General features: G+C 32.0%; 2 protein-coding genes and 1 long non-coding RNA gene across 3 annotated transcripts; all 3 read left to right on the top strand.

Annotated features, from left to right (window-relative positions):
- The first annotated feature begins 5,854 nt into the window (after positions 1-5,854).
- Positions 5,855-8,496, top strand: LOC110638034 (6-phosphogluconolactonase 3, chloroplastic). Its single transcript, XM_021788433.2, is given in 4 exon segments — positions 5,855-6,050; positions 6,053-6,278; positions 6,369-6,504; positions 7,881-8,496. Coding segments are annotated over 4 exon segments (1,008 nt in total). The 5' UTR covers positions 5,855-5,869; the 3' UTR covers positions 8,346-8,496.
- A 669-nt stretch (positions 8,497-9,165) lies between these two features.
- Positions 9,166-13,718, top strand: LOC110638032 (probable 6-phosphogluconolactonase 4, chloroplastic). The gene is made up of 3 exons (XM_021788430.2): positions 9,166-9,688; positions 9,789-9,924; positions 13,072-13,718. Exons 1-3 carry the CDS (start codon positions 9,309-9,311, stop codon positions 13,534-13,536), a joined length of 981 nt encoding a protein of 326 aa, XP_021644122.2. The 5' UTR covers positions 9,166-9,308; the 3' UTR covers positions 13,537-13,718.
- A 127-nt stretch (positions 13,719-13,845) lies between these two features.
- LOC131183322 (uncharacterized) lies at positions 13,846-14,746 on the top strand. The gene is made up of 2 exons (XR_009151449.1): positions 13,846-14,319; positions 14,450-14,746. It is a non-coding gene; the product is annotated as an uncharacterized LOC131183322 (long non-coding RNA).
- Positions 14,747-16,711: the final 1,965 nt, after the last annotated feature.

The raw sequence follows: 16,711 nt of genomic DNA, 5'->3' as shown, positions 1-16,711 counted from the left end.
AGAGCATGATAAATCTTACAGTACTTATTAAGGAAGCCTGGATCCCTCATTCTGAATGCTTTCATGTAGCAAATGAAAAGATATTCAAAACTGATCTTATTACAAAAAAATTGGAATACAGTTTTCCACTAACTATATTATCTGGATAAAGGTAATCGATAGAGATCTCCATGACAAAGACTTGCTAATTGGTTTTGATGTAAATCAGCAAGCTCAAAAGCTTCAGATTCTACCTACTTTGTTAAAATATAAAAGGCTTTTTAAACATTTTACCACAATTCAAAAGATGTTCTCACTCTCTGAAGCTCCTCTAGACTTTCAAAAATATAGAGATCTTTTAATGCCTTCTTGTGTGGACTTTTATGTAGATTTTTCTTATTAGTTCTTTACTAAGCTTCCCTTTAAGCTTAATGAAGACCTTAATCCCACAAAGGCAACGCATCCTAGAATGACTCCTTTAGATCTCTCTTTGGCTCAATAGGAATGCCAGCAACTCCTCCAACAAGGTCTCATTGAACCTACTGACTCAACATGGCCCTATCAGGCCTTCTGTGTGGATAAAAAATTAGAGGAAAGAAAAGGCTTGTGATTGATTATAAGCCTTTGAATCATTTTTTAAGATATGACAAATTTCTTCTACCCAAGATAAACTCTATGCTCACTCATCTGCAGGAGGCTCACATCTTTTCTAAGTTTGATCTTAAAGCAAGATTTTAGCAATTGGGTATTACTCCAGAAGATCATTACAAAATGACTTTTTTCATTCTAAATGCCCAGTACCAATGAACTGATATGCCATTTAGACTTAAGGTGGCTTCTTCATTATTTCAAAAGGCTATGATTCGAATTTTTGAATCCATCCTACATAGTATCTTATTGATGGCATTCTGCTATTCTCAAAAAGCGTCTTGGCCCATAAAAAACTTATGGCCTAGTTTCAAGCTCTAGTCTAGGAGTATGGGATCATGTTATTGGAAAAAAAAAAGAGAGTCACTTGGCCCAAACCAATATTGAATTTCTAGGAATGCAATTTGAAGATGGAAAGTACCATCCTGGATCCCACATTACTCAGGAGTTATTAAAGTTTTTAGATAAGGATTTGGTAACCAAACAAATCCAACAGTTTCTTAGAATTATCAATTATCTGAGAGACTTTATTTCACATGTGTCTAGATTCACATCCCTTCTATAAAAAATGCTGAAAAAAACAAGCCCCTCCTTAGAGCACTGCACAAATGATAGTTGTCCAAACACTGAAAAAAATCACACAGGATTCACCTCTCTTAAAGATTCCTATCACAGGAAAGAAGATTCTGTAGATTGACATTAGTGATGAATATTAGGGAGCTGTTTTTCTCGAAGAAATATAAGGAAAACAACATATATGTGATCATGCAAACAAACAGTTCAAGGACTCTGAAAAACATTACCACACAGTCTATAAAGAAATCCTGGTAATTAAAAATGGAATAAAAAAATTTGAATTTCATCTCATAGGCCACTGCTTTTTGATCATCATGAACAACTCATCCTTTTCCAGGGTATTAGAATTTAAAAACAAGAGTCTTCTTGAACCACATCTTTTGATATTAAAAAATTGATTTTCCAAATATGAGTTTACTATTCAGCATATAAAAGGAGACCTTAATCTGGTTCCAGATCTCCTCACCAGACCACCTTCTATCTAACTTCTTACTTCTCTTTACTTAATTCCTCTCATCTTCATGGCCAGCTCCTCCAACCCCTCAACTCTAGGAATCTTTCCTTTTAATTCCTGCACTTGTAAGTTTTCCACTAGGATGCAATGCATCAATGACACTTGGCGAAAACATTAAATTTGCAAAAAATCACCTCTTCCATTTCCAAAACCTTACCAATGTTCTCAAACAAAAGCAAGAAACACACTCTATGTTTCGTCCAGATGCTCCATTCTTCATCACCTTATGTCTAAACCTCCAAAAAGATTTGCTCCAGGAAGAAATTTGGTTTTAATGGTGCATGGTCACCTTATACACCATCGCTTTTGAAGTTCTTACCTTAGGGCTCTATAATTTCCTTGGAGATATGAAAAATCAACAGAGTCTGACATGGCGCTTCCTTGAAAGGTTTGCCCCTGCTTCATTATAGCGTAAAAGATTAAAGATAGCCAGTGAGAACCATAATCTTCACCATAAACCTCTACCAGAAGCCATAGCAGCCTGCTCTATGTTCATCTTACACAAGCTTTTTTTCAAGAATTCAAAAGGATTATTATGGACTTAGAACCAATTCTACGAATGGAAGACCTATTCCAGAACTACCAGGACAGGACAAAGCCTTGCACTGCAAAAAGAAATCACTTCCCATCTATGTGAAATTAACAACTACAAGCCCAGGCCCCAAATGATGACTTCCACTTCTATTGAACCAAAGGCTCAACCAGAAAAAGTTTTAGATTTTCTTTTTTATTATACTAATCCAATCTGGCAATATTCTCAGAACTTCACTAAGGCAGAAAAAGAAAAACCGATAAAAGTGCATCTGCTTCTGAACAAAAAAACAATCCATGTCCCTAGTACAAAAGCTTATATGACAAGGAATATGATTCTGATGACTTAGATTATTATCTGAGTCCAAGCCAAAACTCCATGTGAATTAATAGCAGACTATCCCTCTAAAGCTGGAGAAAAATATATCTATATAATTAATTTTCATCAAAATAAGTTATTTGTCTTCATGTATAACTTAGTTAGGCATGAGTCATGTATCCACCTAACTAGTTCCTATCTTATTAGATGTCCTTAACTAGCTATTAGGTAGACATGTGTTTGTATAAAAAGTAGTTGTAATAATTTCAGCTTTCCTCCTATAAAAAGGAAGCTTTGATTTCATTTATAGCAAGAGTTACCAAAAAATAACATTTTAGCTTCTTTATCTTATTGCTTTCCAAATTTCTCTCCCTATCTTGAAAGTCAAAAATTTTATCTTATTTATACCATCCTCTATTAAAATATGAGCATGCTTTACAGTTGCTACTCTTAAATAGAAAATAATTTTAAAATATTATTATAATAATATTATATACTAGTGATACCAATGAAATTTTCTTTTATAGAGGATGCATGTGAGGTTTATTGTGAAATTGATAGCCATGTTTGAAGCTCTGCTTTGGCCCGCTCGTCTTATCCTAACGCATTTTTTTCTTTCTATATTTTTTATAAGAGAATTCGAAGGTATTTAGTTTGATTATTTATTTTAATTTTTCATTTAAAATATATTTTTTAATTTAAGTTAAATTAAAAATAATTAGGTAATTATTTAGTAAAATTATATAAAAAATAATTTTTAAATAGTTTAAATATTTAATTAAAAATTATTTAAAAATAATTTAATTAGTTAAAATTACAAAAAAAAAGATATGTAATTAAGTGTTATAGTTGTTAAAAAGAGGACAATATTAATATTTTTAAAAATTATTAAAATAATATAATCTTTTACTTGATTAAAAAGTAATTTAAAATAAATAAATAAATAAATTATAAGTAATATATTTTTACTTATAATTTTTAACTTATTTAAAAAAAAATTATTTATAAGTTAAAATAAATACTAATCTATTTTTATAAATCAAACCAAACACTCACTTTGTACTAGATTACAGGGGAAAGGAAAGGAAAGAAAAGACAATGGAAGCGAAGGGAAAACCAACTAGGGGTGGCCACGGTTAGGTTTCGAACTGGAACCGGTTCGATCAAAATTGGACCGAAACCGGTCAAAACCGGAACCAATTTCGAACCGGACCGAAACCGTCCTTCTACGGTTTGGTTCAGGTTCATATTTTTTAAAAACAGTGAACCGACGGTTCCGAACCGGATTGAACCGACAGTTCTAAATCGGACCAAACTAGTGATTTAAATACAAAAAAATTCAATAAATACCTCACTCCACTCCTAATTCATTTATATATATCATTAATTCTCTACACAATTATTCTCTATACTTTCTTTAATTCTCAATACTCTTTTAATTTCTCTCAAATTTTCTAAATAATTATTTTCTATACTCCTTTTAATTCTCAATACTTTTATAATTCTCCTACTTTATTATTTTATATGCTCACTAAAATTTTTAATGCTATATCAATTACTCTGTTATTATTTTATATATTCAATAAAATTTTCAATACCCTCTATTTTGATTTTTTTTTTCTTTTATATTTTTTTAATTATCAATTATCATATAATTTTTTAAAAGAGGGCAAGTAATACTCGACTCAACTCAATTCAACTAAGCTTTTATCCCAAAAATTTATTGGGGTTGGCTATATGGATTTTCTTTCTCCACTCTAAATGATTTTAGGTTAAATCATCGGAAATGTGTAATACTTTTAAGTCATATTGTACTATTCTCCTTTAAGTTAGTTTAGGTCTACCTATTCTTCTTTTCTTTCTATTCTCTAACCCAATGTACTTTACATGTCTAACTAGAGTTTTCCTATGTCTATACTTCACATTACCAAACCACCTCAATCTCTCTTCTCTCAACTTATAACTGAAATTTTTGATTCATCTAAATCCTAAAGGGATACATAGGCAAAATTAAGTTCATGCACATTTTTCTAATTTTTTTTAAATTAATTTCATCTCTAGTTTTTAATAAGTTCAAGTCTTTGCTTATTAAATTTTTCTTAAAAATAAGTTAATTTTATTTTTTTTATTCTTATTTTATTTTGATTAAAAGATTTCTAAGAAAAATTAAAATATTTTTACAAATATAACTTAAATTATAAATCAATAAAATTTTCCTCTAATTTTTTCCTTTAAGTCGCTCTTAAACCGCTCCAAAATCGCTTCCAAACCGTCCTTCAAACCGTTTTGAACTATCATTTTTTGAATCGTCTTTTAAACCGTTTTAAACCGGGGCTCGAACCGGAATCGACGGTTCAAGAACCGTTTTCCAAATCGTCCCATGACGGTTTGGTTCAGGTTCATGATTTTATTAAATCTGAACCTACGATTCAGGAACCGTAACCGGCGGTTCCTGAACCGTGGCCACCCCTAAGACCAACTATGTAGCTATAGCTACTCACCCTTTCTTGCTTTAGGAACGCAAAATAATTTCTCCTCTTATTAAACTCCTCCGCTCAAATTGAGATTTCTCTATAGTGCTTGAAATTGACCAGAGAACATTAGTATGGAAAAAGATGGAGATTTAATCATTATCTTCTCCACCATAGTCCTACAATATCTCATTATAACAGTCACACCCAAACATCAACTACTGCTTGGTGCCGCTGATATTGCATTTCACATTCTAGGAGGCAATAATTGACATCAATGGAAATGCACAACACAACAACAAAACTAAAGTGGGACCTTTCACCAGATTAACATTGCTCCTTCCTTTCTCCAGGCCGCCCTTCAAAGCATCTCTCTAGTTTTTGTGATGGTTACTACAATATTCAAACTGCAAACAATGGCACTCTTACCACAATTTGCATAAATTACTAAAATGCCTAAGGTTCCACTGCAGTCGTCTAGATGAATAATATGTAAATGTGAAATTTCTACTGTGAAAAAGAATGGGATAAATGAGAGACACCAATGCATATTTTAAGTTAGTGTTCTCTCGCAATACCCGTCAAGACTTGGGCTCCATAATTACCCTTAAAACTTACAAGACCTGCTCAGCTTTCCAGCGAGGTTAAAACCTGCAATGAATTGATAATTATGTTGCCAGCAAGTATAACAAGAACATGTGACTGTCAACATTGACAATGCACATGCGATGCGACTGTACCGTTCCTCCCTTACTTCCATCACCACCGTTCACTCTCGCTACTTTCTAACCATCTAGCGGCTATAAATAAACCCACTATCCACTCCCTCTAATGGCATCTTCTCCTCTCCGCCGCTCTCTCTCTCTCTCTCTCTTTCTCTCTCTCTCCATCATCTCAGCCTCTGTGCGAAGACTGCGTAGACCCAACGCTCCGCTAATCTCACCCCAGGCAGCATTTGACCTCAAGAGACTCGATTGCTCCACCGGATTGGGACCAGGGGCTTCGGCTGTCATCGGACGGAATCCAGGAGTTCTGATTGCAGAACGAAGGCGTCATCCATGGCTGAAATTACTACTGCGAAGACTGCTGGGAAGAAGAAGGAGGTGGAGGTCTTTGACTCGGAGGAGGCAGTGGCGGTGTCTCTGGCCAAGTATACGGCTGATCTATCTGAAAAGTTTTGTAAAGAAAGAGGCTGTTTCACTGTCGTTTTGTCTGGTGGTTCTCTCATCGAGTCTCTCAGGTAATTTTTTTTTTGCTTCCTTTTTAAAAATAATTTGTAATGATAAGAAACTTAGTGAAATGAATGAAATTGGAATTGGGGATTTTTCAGGAAGCTATTGGAACCTCCTTATGTTGATTCGATAGAATGGTCGAAATGGCATGTTTTATGGGTGGATGAGAGAGTTGTCCCTAAGGATCATGTTGACAGCAACTACAAACTTGCATATGATGGATTTCTCGCTCAGGTATTTTTCTTGATTTATTTTTTCATTTGCTTTACTGATTCATTAATATTACTATTACTATTAATATTAATATCTTTTTTGGTTTTTTCACACCAATTGATGTTACTAGGCAAGTCAAAATTGTAATGACTTGTTCCTTTGCTTGCTTAGAAAAAAATAATTTATTGTAATATAATCTGAATTATTTATTTATTTTTTAGTAGGGGATTGGGAGTAGGACTCAAACCTGAGTTTGTCCGAGTGAAACACCTTTAGTTACTTGCCAAACCTGGCTAGGCATATAATGTGAATTATTAGGCCAATCATTACATAATAAATCCTAGATGAAGATATTCAAATTCAATACAATTAAGCAGAGAAAGAGCAATTAAGCTACTCCTCGACTGGCTTACCACTACTTTGGTTAATATAAGGCTCACTACATATGAAAGTATGTAATTAATTGTGATTGCTTCGTTTGTTTCATTACTTATTTTTACTTCCATCACTCCACCACCAGAACCTTATACTATCATCACCATCCTTCTCCCTATCACTTCTGCCGTGAACCAGCCATTGCCACTGTTGCTACCCTTATCCTTCTCCCTTCTAGCCGTTGCCGCCACCCTCCAGCAACTACAAACATCACAACCACTTCGTTGTCACCATCACTATCAAATAAACTAAATATAGGAATGAAAATTTTTGGTCCGTTCCATTACATTTTTCATTTTATTATATATTTGATTACATTACGTTCAACTACATCTTACCAAATATAGCCTTAATTAGTAAGGGATGCCATCTTTCAATTTCCAATTGGTTCTGGACAAAAACTCCGAATTTTTGAAAACCTCGTTACTTTCTTTTTTTGAAAACAGAACGATAAACACGTCTAATGCTGAACTCCACAGGTTTTTCCTTGTGATTAACCCAATGTGAAATTGCTTAATGAAGAAAATTGAATATAGTCACATACATACAAAAGAATATTCTTTGCACTTCTGGAGGAACATTGATATTTTCTAACTAAGTAATTTTGGAATAAGACATAGTTAAGCGAACTAATCTGTTGGAACTAATTGATACTGGATTGTTTACGATAATTAATGCTCATACTTTCTTTTTTTTTTTCTGTGATGCTGGAAGAGGAATTTCTCTGGTCTTGTTGATTGTGGGCTTATGAATAAAACTAATAACAGACACCTTTTTACTCAAGTAAATAAATCTTTTTCATGCTTAGACTGCATATCCATGGTACCCTCAGCTTTTTCCCTGTTAAATTAGCAGACTCTGCACTTTCATATGTTACATGTGCAAATACGTTTGTGATTCAAGCTAATATGACACTCTGTAATAAAGGGAAGGTTCTTTTTTTCTTGCCCATTCTTTCGCAGGTGCCAATTCTTCCCGGTAATGTTTATGCCATAAATGATGCCCTATCAGCTGAGGGTGCAGCTGAAGATTATGAAACCTGTCTTAAACATTTGGTTAATATGAAGGTGATAGAAGCATCATCAGTGAGTGGGTTTCCAAAGTTTGATCTCATGCTTTTAGGTATGGGTCCAGATGGACATGTAGCTTCTCTTTTTCCTGGGCATCAGCTTTGTAATGAAAATGAGAAATGGGTTACCTGCATTAAGGACTCACCAAAACCACCTCCAGAGAGAATTACCTTTACTTTCCCTGTGATAAACTCGTCAGCATATATTGCCCTTGTGATATGTGGTGCAGCTGAAGCTGTTGCAGTGCAAAGGGCATTGGGAAAGGATCAAAATTCTGATGTGCTGCCTGTTCAAATGGTTTCACCTGAAGGGGAGTTGAAGTGGTTTTTGGACAAAGATGCAGCTTCAAAGCTGTAGGAAGGAAAGCGTCTTCGTCCAAGCAATAATTCTGATGCAATTTGTGTGTTTTATCAATAGATGAACTACTAGCTTATGTAATCAAGGATTGCCAATCTTTCCTCTATGTGCAAATTGTGAGCCCATAATAAATATTTTATGGATGAATGTATCTCTAGCCCATTGAATGAGGTCTAATAAAGCAGTGCTGGGACGCCATTATGATAGAGTAAAGAATTTGGATAATTTTTTTTATTTATAAGGATCAAATATTTAATTTATTTAAGAAATATAAAATTATTTATTACTAGTGTTAATCCATTATTTGAAATATTTTTTATGAATCTTAATATCTATATTATAAATTATTTAATATTTATATATTGTTATAACTAAAATAATTGTATATTATAATTTTGTGCGTGTAAACATGTATTTACAAAACTAATATTTAATAAACAATTTAAATTTTTTAATATTTAATTACTTTAAAATTGTGAATAAGATGGTTAATTAACACACTTGAAATAAATTCAATCATAATTCATTTCAAATTTTGAATTGTATTAAAATTGAATTAAATTAATTTATAAAATTAAAATAGTTTAAAATTAATTAAATTGATCAAAATTAATATTAAATTGATTGACGACGGTAAGTTCAATTCAGTGTAACAAATTTTTTATTTAAAAAAATAAAATTTTTAATCATGAAAATTTATTAGAATCGAATTGAAATAGGATCTGAGATTGGTTAACCCAACGATCCGCCTTAATTTGAAATCGGTCCGGACCGGCCACCTGACTGAAAGGGTAAACACGCGTCCTTCAATGGCCGCCCCTGCATTGTTGTTAACGCTTACTCATCACACCAAAAACTCCCACCCCACCCACCGTTCCTCCCTTACTCCCTTCATCACCGTTCACTCTCACTATTTTCCAACCATCGAGCGGCTATAAATAAGCCCACTCTCTACTCCCTCTAATGGCATCTTCCTCTCTCTCTGCGTCCACCTTCTCATCCTCTGTGCGAAGACTGTGTAGACCGTACGCTCAGCTAATCTCACCTCAGGTAGCATTTAACCTCAAGAGAGTCGATTACTCCACTGGAGTGAGACCCGGGGCTTCGGCTGTTCTCGCAACAGAATCCAGGAGATTTGATTGCAGAACGAAGGCGTCGTTCATGGCTGGGATTACGACGGCGACGACCGCTGGAAAGAAGAAAGAAGTGGAGATTTTTGAGTCGGAGGAGGCTCTGGCGGTGTCTCTGGCCAAATATACGGCTGATCTATCTGAAAAGTTTTGTAAAGAAAGAGGCTGTTTCACTGTCGTTTTGTCTGGTGGTTCTCTCATCAAGTCTCTCAGGTAAATTCGTTTTTTTTTTTGGTTTTTTTTTTTATTTCCTCTCTTTTTATTGGAATTAAATGAAATGAAATTGGAAGACAATGAATTGGGGATTTTTCAGGAAGCTATTGGAACCTCCTTACATTGATTCGATAGAATGGTCGAAATGGCATGTTCTATGGGTGGATGAGAGAGTGGTCCCTAAGGATCATGTTGACAGTAACTACAAACTTGCATATGATGGATTTCTAGCTCAGGTATTTTTTTCTTGAATATTACTATTAATATTACTTTCTGGTCACACGAATTGATATTGGGCAAATGAAATTGTATTGACTTGTTACTTTCTTTGGTTGAAAAAAAAATTATTGTAATGTAATGTGAATTATTAGGCCAATTAACAATTGATGACACACAATAAATCTTAAATGGGTAGATGGAGTGATTTGAATTCGAAACAAGTGGGTGGAAAAAGGGCAATCAAGCTACTGCTTATTTGCTTACCACTACTGTGTGTGTGTGTTTGTGTGTGTGTGTGTGTGTGTGTGTGTGTGTGTGTGTGTGTGTGTGTGTGTGTGTGTGTGTTTTTAATAATACCACTACTTTAGTTAATATAAATATATAATGCTCATTATATATAAAAATATATAATTTATTATTATTACTTCATATGTTTGGTTGCTTTTTTTACTTCCATCACTCCACCACTAGACGTGTGAGATTTCAGTTCTGGTTTGAGGTCTGTTTAGGAAATCTGGTACGGTTTGGTTATTCAATGTTTGAGTTCCGGTTCTAGTTCAATATTGTTTTGATTCAGGTTTTGCTTTTTGAACAATTTTTAAAAGTGGTATTTAAGCATTAAAGTTAGTTATTAATACACAAAATATCATATAATATATTTTTTAGTTATTTTTAAATAATATAATATTAAACTATAAGGTAGATATATAATTATACAATCTTTAACTATAAGATACATATATAATTATGAATTAGTTATATATGTAGTGTGATTGTACATTTATAATTAAGAATTACACGGTGATTTAATGTATTTATATCTAAAATTATTTAAAAAACGTAGAGAAATAAAGATAAGATTAGGTAATATGCATATAACAATCTCTTTTTTTTTTTTCTTTTGGAGCAAATATATATGAAACAATCTTAATTGCATGTAAATATTTAATTTTATTGAAAGTATATAATACATATAAAAAGTTATAGAAAAATCCATGTATAAAATCGGTTATCAGTTTGGTTTCGGTTCGGTTCATAGTGAAGAACTAGAACTGAAGCAAAACATTAAAATAAATTCAGTTCGGTATGGTTCTTTGGTTCGATTCGGGACCCCTGAGAACCGTGCATAGCCCTAATCACCACAGCCTTTTACCATCATCACATTCCTTGTCCGTATCACTTCTGCAGTGAACCAGCCATTGCCACCACTGCAACCCCTGCCCTTATTGCCATTAGAGCCACCATCTAGCTGTTGTAACCACTCACCACCCTCTAGCTACTACAAACATCACTACCACTTGGTGATCAACACCATCACCACTATCAAATAAACTAAATATGGTAATGAAATTATTTTTCCATTCCATTGCACATTTTTCATGTTATTACATTTCAATTTCATCCATAGTCTTATTGTTATTGTCTGTTCATTTTATGTGAATAGCTTTGAAGTTGTCAATGTTCTACCTCTTTGCTTCATGAGTTTAGAAGTTTATAATTGTCCTTGTGTTTAGACTATTAACTTTAGATTCATGCTTTAGACATTGTTAAGTTTGGTCAATTTGATTTTAAAAATGGTGTTAATATTTTGAATTTGTTATGAATTTTAGGTCTTAATTCTGATTTTTTTTCTTTTCAAATTTTATATTTTTGTGCTCGACCTAGGCTTTGAGACTCCTTCCCACCTTACTTCCTTAATAACTTTGTGCATCACCATTTGATTGTGATGCTTGAATGAGGGATTAAAATTTGCTTGTTAGGGTATTTGGCAATCTGCAATTATTTATTGTAATTAAACACTATCCCCATGTTTGGAATCTATAACTTTACAAAAATTGAATTCAATTGATTTTTTTTTTTTTTTTGGTCAATTCTCATATTTAAAATGAAAGAATTCCATTCTTTGTAACTTAAAAAATTTTCATTTTCAAAGAAATAAAAATCAAGTATGATTGTATGAGAATTCATTTGAATTCTTTGCTTTCAAATGATTTATTCCAAAGAAAGCCTATATGTCTTTCGCAATAGCAGAGTTTCATTATTTGGTCCAATTGATATTAATATCTTTAGAGAGAGAGAGAGAGAGAGAGAGAGAGAGAGAGAGAGAGAGAGAATGAGAGAGAGAAAGATGTTCCAACTTTTGATACAAGTAGTTAATTTGAATCTCCATCTCTGATGCTCCACCAAATTAATAAATTGGTAAAGTTCACTAAACTTATAAGGGGATAAAAAAAAGGGAGAATTTTTCACTGAAAACAAGCATTACTATCTCATACTTCAAAGACAAACGTCTTTTTAAAATCAATAAAAATGCTATGGATTAATTAATAAGAGATGCCATCCTTCAACTGTCCTAAATGATGCATCTTATATTCCAATGGAATTGTTTTAGATTTATTTCCAATTGGTTCTGGACAAAAACTCTGAATTTTTTAAAACCTCATGACTATCTATTTTTGTAAAAAGGGAGGATGAACTTGTTTAATACTAAACTCCACTAGTTTTTTCATGTAATGTAGAATCCTTAAAAAAAAAAAGTAGAATTGGCTAATGAAGAAAATTGAAGCTTCCACAATGCTTAATGTATCAATGTAGTTACATGCATGCTAAAAATTATTCTTTGCACTTCTGGAGGAACATTGATGTTTTTGAAGTTAGTACTTTTGGAGTAAGACATAGTTGAATTGAATTAATCTGGTGGAACTAATTAATACTGGATTGTTTATGATAATTAATGCTCATACTCATGTTTTTCTGTGATAATGTCTTTTGTTCTTTTTTTTTTTATTTTGGGTGGTTTGGCCAAAAACTATTGGCATATCGGTAATAATCTCTTATAGGTAGAGCAGTTTGTGCTATACCACTTTTTGGGCAGTTTGGAGGGAATGCAACATTAGGCCTTTGAGGAAGAGGAATGCCTCTGGTCTTGTTGATTGTGGGCTTTGGAATAAAACTCATAGCAGACGACTTTTTACTCGAATAAATAAATCTTTTTCATGCTTAGACTATCCATGGTACCTTCAATTTTTTCCTGTTAAATTAGCGGACTCTTGCATGCTGTTACATGTTACTCAGTGGATGTACAAAATGCTTTTGTGATTCAATCTAATATGACACTCTCTAATAAAGAAAAGATTCTTTTTTTCTCACCCAATTTTTGGTAGGTGCCAATTCTTCCTGGTAATGTTTATGCCATAAATGATGCCCTATCAGCTGAGGGTGCAGCCGAAGATTATGAAACCTGTATTAAACATTTGGTTAATATGAAGGTGGTAGAAGCATCATCAGCAAGGGGGTTTCCAAAGTTTGATCTCATGCTTTTGGGTATGGGTCCAGATGGACATGTAGCTTCTCTTTTCCCTGGACATCAGCTTTGTAATGAAAATGAGAAATGGGTTACCTGCATTAAGGACTCACCAAAACCACCTCCAGAGAGAATTACCTTTACTTTCCCTGTGATAAACTCGTCTGCATATATTGCCCTTGTGGTGTGTGGTGCAGGTAAAGCTGATGCAGTGCAAAGGGCATTGGGAAAGGATCAAAATTCTGATGTGCTGCCTGTTCAAATGGTTTCACCTGAAGGGGAGTTGAAGTGGTTTTTGGACAAAGGCGCAGCTTCAAAGCTGTAGAAAGGAAAGCGACTCAACATTTTGAGTTTGTCCAAATAATAACACTGATACCATTTGTGTGGTTTATCAATAGATGTACTACTACTATGTCTTGTAATCAAGGATTAGCAAGCTTTCCTCCCTGTGCAAACTGTGAACCCAAAATAAAAGTGTTTTGAATGAAATGTAGTTTTCTGATGGAATCGTTGGCCTGTATGGTATGGATATTTTCAATTTTTGATTTCTAGTCTTTGTTGTCTAATTGTCAAATTGAATAATATTAAAATACGTACCTTTTTGTTAATCTCAAATTTTTGGGATAAAAGCTGAGTTGAGTTGAGTATACCATTTTGCTAAGTGTTTTAAAATAGAAAAACAGGCTTCTACAGCTAATGAAAATCAACGAAAGTGGTTTTTACAGAATAAAATTGATACCAAAAAAGCATGCAGATTTTCTTGTCTTCCCCTTTCTTCGTTTTGGCATTTTCTTGTTTTTATTAATCTGAGTCATCTTCTTTTGTCTTTGCCTTGCAATCAATTGCAGATTACTGTGCTACTAACTTACCATGGTAGTTTTTGGGATAAACCAGGATGGTCATAGTTATCTGATTTCATGCACCTAACTTGGATCGGTCAATTTTCTTGTCTGCAGCACTTATAAGGATGAATGTGTTCCTGTGGTCCAAGATTTTAGTATATCGGATGACATATTGAGACGTATATCTTGGGTTGATGTTGAAAAGAAGCCTTGTGCAAAGAGGGTAAGCCTTCAAATGCAGAATTTTACCAAGGTTTTCGGGCCAGGTAAAAATTCTTCAAGATATTTATGAATTTGTGAACACTCCAATACGTTCGTCTTTTCTTTCAGTACTGAAATGATTGTGTTAACCATGTACTGTTGGGAATTAGTCCTTTTCATTATTATGCTTGTTAGGTGTTGCAGGAATTACAACAATCATGTTAAATTTGTCAGTGGTGAAACATTTATCATCTGGTAATTGTTGACTCCAAATTCATCAATCATCATGAACCAACTGGTCAAGAATTCCCACTAATTGGTGCTATTATTTTATAGCCCAAGCATCAAACATGGTGGGGATTTTGGGACCAAAATATCTTGGAAAAGGGGGGGAAATTTATGTCAAATTCTTTGTTGCAAGGTGTCTGTATATTTGATAGGAGATTGGCACATTTTTGTTTTCTTGAAAATTACAGAGACATAATTATTGAACTTTATTCATCATACAATGAAACATATGAAAAAATAAAATAAAATATATGGAAATTTTAAGATGATCCATGGACAAATTACCATGTTTTAATGTAATATTTCATTTTAAATATCTTTAACATATAATAAAAAGGCATTTTAATCACGATTAAAAAAATTTTAAAAAATAGTGAGAATTTGAGGCATTTTAAACAATAGGCATGGTCATGAGTCATAACTTTCAAGTTTCCATAATTGCTTTCATTGGAATAAATTATTTACCAGAAAAGAATCTAATTAAATTTTCATACAATTATATTTGATTTTTATTTTTTTAAATAATTATTTTTTTAAATGAAGAGGGATTGAATTATTTTATTTTAAACATGAGAATTAATTGAGAAAAAATAATTAAATTAAATTTTTATAAAATTTTAGATTCTAAACTGAGTAGATATTTATAAATATAAATTATAAAAAAAAATTTTTGTCATTATTATATCATGTAATTTTTATATTATATTACACTTTAATTTCTAATTTTGAGAAATAAATTATTTAGTCATTAGATTATGCATTATATTATACTTTAGTTCCTGTAATTTTAATATATAAAATAATTTAATTCTTCTATCAATAGATAAAATTGGTGCAAATATTAAAAATTATGGGAACTAAATTATTGATGAAATTGGTGTAAATATAAAATGAGGATTAAATGATTCTATATATTAAAATTAAAAGATTAAATAATTAATTTTTAAAATTTAGGGGCTAAAATTTAATATAATATAAAATTTAGAGACTAAATAATTAATTTTTTAAAATTTAAGAATAAAAGTATAATATAGGATAAAATTAAGATATCAAATTGTAAATTTCTCTAAATAAATAGAATCAATTAATATGAAAATATAATTAAATTCAAAATTAATAGAATTTAAATTTAATTAAATCCAACTTTAATTACTCTTATTGGAAAACAGTACATGTGGTACGTGGAATTTCATCCAACCAAAATGTCTTTATAATTTTATTTTAAAATTATATTAATTGAATATATATAATTAAAATCAGTAAATATAACTGGAATTAGGTTTGAAATGATGTATAATAAACTCACCGCTGGGAGCAAGATGTTGACCTTATACGTTGGTGTAGCTCATCAAGTATCAAGTATTGGTCTACAACTCTATTTTATTAACTCTTTATAATATCTGAAACTATGGATCAGTGCTTCCAGATTTTAATGAATATATTTTATTGATTGAAATCTGTTTTATTCTTCATGTAAGACTTACAAATCACAAAGAGATTCTTCTCTAAATTTTGATCCATGGATCGACTTCAGTAAAAAAATATAACAGCGTAATCATTTGTCAATTTATGAAATGGCATTGAAAATCCTGAAGAAAGAATAAGAAAAGAAAAATAAGTAGGAAATTGCTCTACTACCTGCACTTCCTTTAGTCTCTCTTTGCATGATGTTCTCCTAAGAAAAATGAATCTTACAGACTGATGCTAATGATGAATATTGAGGAGCTGTTCTTTTTGAAAAAATAAAAAGAAAATGATACTGTTTATACTGATAAAATTAATAGATATTTCATCTGAGATGTCCTTGAAAAAAGTCTGTAGGTATTTTTTGGTAATAGATCTTCTTTGAGAGATCAGGGTCATACAAGCGGACAATTCAAGGGAAGCTTAATAAAGAACTTTTTATTTTTTCATAATGGTATAGAATGAGAAAAAACTGCATAAGAGTCAGTATAGAAAAATTAAATCATACATAAAGATAAATAACTTATCTTATTAAAGTTATTTATAAAAATATATTTTTTTTCAGCTTCAAGAAAACAGTCTATTGTTAATTCATACGAAATTTTGACTTAAATTTAAATTATAATTATAATAATTTAAGTCATTAATATTATATTTCTTATTATATAGGCTCTTTTTTAATACCATTAATTAATAATCTTTATA

Source organism: Hevea brasiliensis, chromosome 9 (assembly GCF_030052815.1).
Source record: "Hevea brasiliensis isolate MT/VB/25A 57/8 chromosome 9, ASM3005281v1, whole genome shotgun sequence".
In the NCBI taxonomy this organism is placed as follows: Eukaryota; Viridiplantae; Streptophyta; class Magnoliopsida; order Malpighiales; family Euphorbiaceae; genus Hevea; species Hevea brasiliensis.
This window is presented reverse-complemented; position numbering and strand designations above follow the sequence as displayed.